Source organism: Phytophthora cinnamomi, assembly GCF_018691715.1.
Source record: "Phytophthora cinnamomi strain GKB4 chromosome Unknown Contig15, whole genome shotgun sequence".
In the NCBI taxonomy this organism is placed as follows: Eukaryota; Oomycota; class Peronosporomycetes; order Peronosporales; family Peronosporaceae; genus Phytophthora; species Phytophthora cinnamomi.
The window spans coordinates 1080910-1086881 of record NW_027150948.1 but is presented as its reverse complement, the minus strand read 5'-3'; the positions used below and the strand labels follow the sequence as shown (position 1 = coordinate 1086881).

At 50.4% G+C, this 5972-nt stretch overlaps 1 protein-coding gene across 1 annotated transcript; it reads left to right on the top strand.

Annotated features, from left to right (window-relative positions):
- Positions 1 to 5281: 5281 nt before the first annotated feature.
- IUM83_09602 (Avr1b-1 avirulence-like protein) lies at positions 5282 to 5605 on the top strand (the record flags this gene model as incomplete). The annotated part of the gene is made up of 1 exon (XM_067934053.1): positions 5282 to 5605. The coding sequence occupies one exon, from the start codon at positions 5282 to 5284 to the stop codon at positions 5603 to 5605; it is 324 nt and encodes a 107-aa protein (XP_067796925.1).
- Between the last annotated feature and the right edge of the window lie 367 nt (positions 5606 to 5972).

Genomic DNA, 5972 nt, shown 5'->3' with positions numbered 1-5972 from the left:
GAGCCCACACGCGGATCGACGGCTTCCCCCCTCGCTGCAGCGCAGGTGCCAGCGCCCCATTACTCCAGCACTTGTGCCAGATGTCGAAGCAAGACCGCAGCTCGCCATTCACGGCGTGGTGCTTCTTCTCGCACAGAAAGATGCGCCACGCCATAGGACTTGTGATCCGTCGTGCTTGACTGACCTGCCCTCTCTTTTTTACCGCAGTATACTTCAAATCTGTATCATACAATATAATAATGTATTAGGTTGGACCATACACGATAAGCAAACTTAGGGATAAAAAAAAAGCAGGCGTGTCTTCGGACACGCCTGACTCGCACCGAATACAATAGGCCGTAGTTGAGCAACACAACATGAACAACTTGGTGCCCCACTTTGTGGGGCTTATCTTTGATGTAGACGCGCACGCGGTTGAATGTTGAACGCGAAGGCAACATCGCCTCGTCGAACGCCATGATGGCAGGTGGCGTATAACCAGCAGCAAACCGGTCTTGTAGTTCATCAATAACGGGACGCAACTTCCACGCGCTATCCGTCGCGGCCTTTGGGTCATCGTTCGGGCTGAAATGTAGGTTCCTGGAGATATGCATGAACCGATCGCGCGCCATGAAACGTCCAAAACACCCACGAGGTATGGCACCTTCATCCCTCCTCTTCCAATGATGCGCAAGCTTTTCCTTGTTTGGAACAATGGCCCGTGCTAGCAATAGACCTATGAATATCCACAGTTATCTCGCCTCGACAGGTGACGTCTTCAGCACGTCCTCGCGGATAGCATCCCGTGACTTGGCCTTGAACTCAGGGTGCTTGAGTTGTCGTACAAGTTGCTTTGTATGCTGACCTTCTACGCGCTCGTCAATACTCGCCTCGAAGTAGTCATTGGACTCAGCAGCAATATCCTCCCACAGCTGAGGCTGTATGAAGTAAAAAAAAAGGCTCCAGAAGGACTTGATGCAGCGGCGAGAGCTCTTGCTGTTGGTCCCGAGTCACTACTGTAGAGGCTGGGGTAGTCTTCATGCATCGCCTCAGGCGATCGGGGCTCATACGGCTCCTGCAGGTAGTCGTACGGCGTGTGCGTCGCCAAATCTGACCAGCCGTTCACGGCCATCTCCTTCAGAAATGTGTCGGTACTGATGTTCTCCATTCCACCAAGTGATGACAGCAATCCGTTATCAAATCTCATTTGAGGCGGAACTGGTAATTGCACTGCGCCAGCTTCTACGCTATCATCAGGGTTGTCTTCATCGTCTCCATCATCGTTCTCAGCGTCCGATTCAAAGCTGGCAAACTTGTTTGGGTCATCGCTGGCCGCTATGTGATTCACATCCTGATTCAAATCTTCGTGTACAGCATAAACCATAGATACACGTTAGAACTATTCATAACCTTTACATACAAGTTTGGCCAACATTCAGTAGACTCTCGATTGGTTTGCGGGTCTTGCTTCGATTCTTCGTCAACACCGGGCTGTTCCGCCACGCTCTCGGACTGGTAGTCTTCGTCGGAGTCGCCCGACTCACTGCTGTTCTCGTTTGCATCCTTGAAATCTGGATCGAGGTTTCGTGGACTGATACACGAATCTAGTACACAATATAATGTCAGATACAGCATTAGATGTAAGTAAACTTGAACCATACTTGATAATGATACAAGATAATACCTTCGGAGCTATTGTGGGATTGGCCATCGTCACTTCCCGGGGAAAACGTAGTGTCGTGCGGGGAGGAGGCTTGTAGGGCTACTGGGGTGTGAGGCGCGATTGACCTTGGCGTAGCCTCATTTACCAATGGCGGAGCGGGGGGAGATGGCTGGGTCTGTTGCGGCGGGCTACCGAGGGGTGCCTCAACTCGCAGGCTCCCGACGGCAGCTTTCGCAGGGATCGCAGAGTTTCGACGTCGCGCGGCGTTTGCTGATCCGTCACTCCTCGCTTGCTTCTTCGCTTGAAGCTCAGCTGTTCACGCAATAGTATCAGTACACCGTAGAGAGTAACCGCCAAATGCAAACACGCAGTGTTACCCAGGCCAATCTTGTCCAGATACTTCATGAGCGTTTCCTCGCCTTCGAAAAAGTCTTCTCCGCTGACACCTTGACAGTTTTCCCAGGCTTGAGATAGGTGAAGTCAACAGAAAGCCCACTGGGTCGCTTGGAGGTCCAGCCAGCCTTCTTCAGCTCGCGCCAGCGTGCCTGAAACGTCATTTTTGAGAGCAGCGTGGGGTTTAGGACCCAAGCGAGAAAATCTGGAAATGAGCCACGAAGTCGAGTGGCGGAGGGCGGTCTTCTACTAAACAGCATATGCAAAATGCTAGTTTGATATGTTAATGTCCTTTCTAGTAGTATCGTTTATGTTGATCGTTGCACATCAGCGGGAAAGCGTGGATACATTACCTACCCCTTCTTGACGTGAAGTTTGTAAGGGTCAATACAAAATCCAAGTAAATAATTCCTTAACGTGTATGGTCCACGTTAAGGAATGGTCCTTATCTTGTAAGGTCCAGGCGTCCGGGCTCAAGGGGTTAATAATTTCGAACCTTGCGTTAACGTCATCTGGTCACTGTCGCCGGTTCAGCTGGCGCAAGAGTACAACATTTTCAGCAAAGTGTCCCACTCCATAATGTTCGTAAACAGAAGTTTTTTTTTTTCCAAAAACGGTCTCTAGTCGACAAGATTCTAAATTGTACACCTAACCCATTCTCAAAACTGATAAGTCCCTTCGTAAAAAACGTAAATCAGAATGGAAATCAGAGTAATGTACCTCACACAAATCCATAAAACAGAGTCCATGATATAGGGGGGCTTCGCCCCAATTATTGTCATGTGAAATGTCAAATTATGATTTTACACAGTACATGTAGAAAATCATATTTCACATGACATACCCCATTCTTTGTCACAAACAATGAACTTCATACATGTAGTGGCGTACATATCAACATATGCGGTAATATAGGTTATGTGAATTTGAGCGCGCGTTTTTGAATTTGAGTGTTGACTTTGAGATTAACGCTGTGTAATGGTGTAATTCTGACCCCCCTATTAATACTGCAATACCCCAGACATGTTTACGGTGTAACGTCCTCCCGGTAGACGGCGCGGAGCTGAGCCTCGGCGTCGCTCTGCGGGCGCTGCCTTCGGGCAGCGCCTAGTTCTCTGCGGGATGTGTGTGTGTCCTCGGGCAGCGAGGAGGGAGGGCACGTCGCGGAATCTCGTTTCACGACCGCGTCTGGCTGACGACTATACTGCGAGCTCTACACGCGGACTAATGCGGCAAGCCCAGGAAGACAATTCAGACGTCGGACACGGCCAAGGAGCGGGGCGGGCTCCTCTCAAAGACTCTACTCAACTGAAGACTTTCAAGGTGCCGGATCGAGAACGCGCGGACAAGAACAGATACTACGATCAAGACGCAAGGTTCCGGCTCCGCTGCCGCCTTCCGGGTGAGCCGGGCATGGAGAACTCAAGAGATACACGGAATCACGGGCACAGATCCCGGGGCGGGCGGGCATACAGCGGAACCTCGATCGCCTGAGGTTGACGAAGAGGACGGAGCTGGAGAGCGACACGACCAGCACTTCCTCCGCCGGACGAGGTGGAGGGGGGGGGGGGGGGGGGGGGGGGGCGAAGAGAGCCACACATCCTGACGTATGCGGAAGGCATACCGGTATTGGACCTAGTACGGTATTGTGTGTGCCACACCATAGTATGTTGTACTTATCTACATAGTCTAGGTGCAGTGTAACCGGTTACGCGTACACGTAAATCATACCGGACATGCAGATTTGCTCCAGTTGTAAGAAGAGAGGAGCTGACCAGCACAGCAAATCTCTGACTAGCACAATAACGCAATAACGCATACATAGCACAATACAGTATCCATACCCCACAATTTGCTGGTACTGTATACGAAAAAGTCGCATGGGGATAAATGTCATGGCGACTAGCCGTGCTCCGCTTGGCTTCGGCACCGCCCCAGTTCGCTGCGCTCGCGCTGTAAATATAACTTGTTCTGGTGAGTGCAATGCGCGGTTCGCTGGCATGCTCGTCGCTGGGCCCGCCTCCGCAAATACCGCGCGGGTTTGCTGCGGCTACGCTCCTCGTAACCGCTCGCCTTAGTCACCCCTTCCTGGTTTGTGCTGAGACGCATTTTATTGTGCTTATCAGTCTGTATGATGACGATCAGACACAGGACGCGATGATTACTGTGCGAATGTTCCCGCAATGCATAGGTTTTTGCTTGCTGGGACACACCAAATACGGTACGGCCACAGTGCACCATTACTGTACCAGTAGCCTAGTACTACAAGGCACACGGTCCGCATATAATAACGACTACATCTATACGCACCTTACACGATACGTGCTGGATAGCATGGGTACATCTGCTTCAAGAAATACTTGAAGGCGCATCTACCATTCACTATCCTGGGGAACTGTTATCTTATTGTTGGACGGGAAAGGACTCTCTACATATGTATTGTGCTCGAAGTGTGCGAGTTGTCTACAATATATCTTGTAGCGATAGTCTCTACTGAATATTTAGTGTGTACTATTTCGAGCATGCCTTACCAATGTTTCAATGTTACATAGCTTACGTGTTAGCGAGCGGCGCTAGATCTTTGCAAGTTTATTATAATGCACAAGCACTTTGCATTTGTATACCCTCACCATGCCACAGTCGACCCCATCGTGCGGTATGGAGATTGCCATCCTCATTGTTCATCTCCTTAGTCGTTCTACCACAGTTTTTAGAGTATGCTTATTTATTAAGGGCTTGAACGACAACGCAAATGTTGACATCCACAGTTCATAATGGCTCCAACTGGCAAAATCTCGTCAACAGTACGGTTGCAGGAGCCGTGCTACGACGGGTGCTTTTTCGACGTAGGCGATATGTACTGACTGGCGTTATGCGTGAAGAACCAATTCCTCATGATAGCATCTGGGCTCGCATCCCAGATGTTACCCAAGAATGCGTCGTGCTATAAATACAAGATAGTCAATAAACAGTCTACATCAAATCTGCGTAACTGGTGCGATGTACGTCGCAATAGACCATAGGATGGGACGAGCCGATCGACGACGTATTGCGCGTGCTGCGGTTCCCATCAACTGCTGAGGACTGGTAGGAAGCACCGAGTGGCTTGCAGCCCGGCATAGTTCTCACTTTGCAATTTCCCTCCAGCTCCCAAGTCTCCAATCCCAACGAACACCGAAAATGCGTCTCTCTCAAGTCTTGGTGGTAGTCACGGTTTCCTTTCTGGTCACTGGCGAGGCCCTCTCGATGACCACAGCCTCCAACCAAGCCAAGATCGCCAAGATCCCCTCGGCAGATAGCCCCAACCAGCGACTTCTGAGGACACACCGCGAGGCAGTCGACGATGATGACTCCTCCGAAGATTCCTCCGAAGAGAGGACGATCTCGATATCCCAAATGAAGGCAATTGTGGAAGAACTCGGCATCGACTGGAAGATGGTCCAGGCAAGCAGCACATATCTGCAGCAACATGCGAAGTATGAGCAGTACCAGGAGAAGGCCAACGCGCTTATGAAGGCTAAAACGAAAAGCCACGGGTCCCCGAGGATCACGCGCGAGGAGAATTTCTAGTTCTCCCACAGGCCAAGCAAGCCGCTCACTCTCCCGAACAAGCAACATGTAGATGCGATGCGTAACACATGATAGCGCGTACTCCTTACGAATAAGCGAATAGTATATGCCTATCATCCATAATCCAGCCCCGTGAGCATTCATCGTCAATACGCTGAGCGACTGGCGGCATCTTGAGTTGGATCCATGCGTGGGCGAATGTCTGCGATTGTAGGCAATAACAGCTTTGAATATGCGGCCGTCAACGTGCCGATATCTACTGCTGAAGTGCTACAGCTACTTTCGCGTAGTTATGCTTGTCCAAGAAGCATCATACAGTGTAGTGATGGTCTCAGATAAGCAGCATTTTGCGTCCGCTGTCGATTTT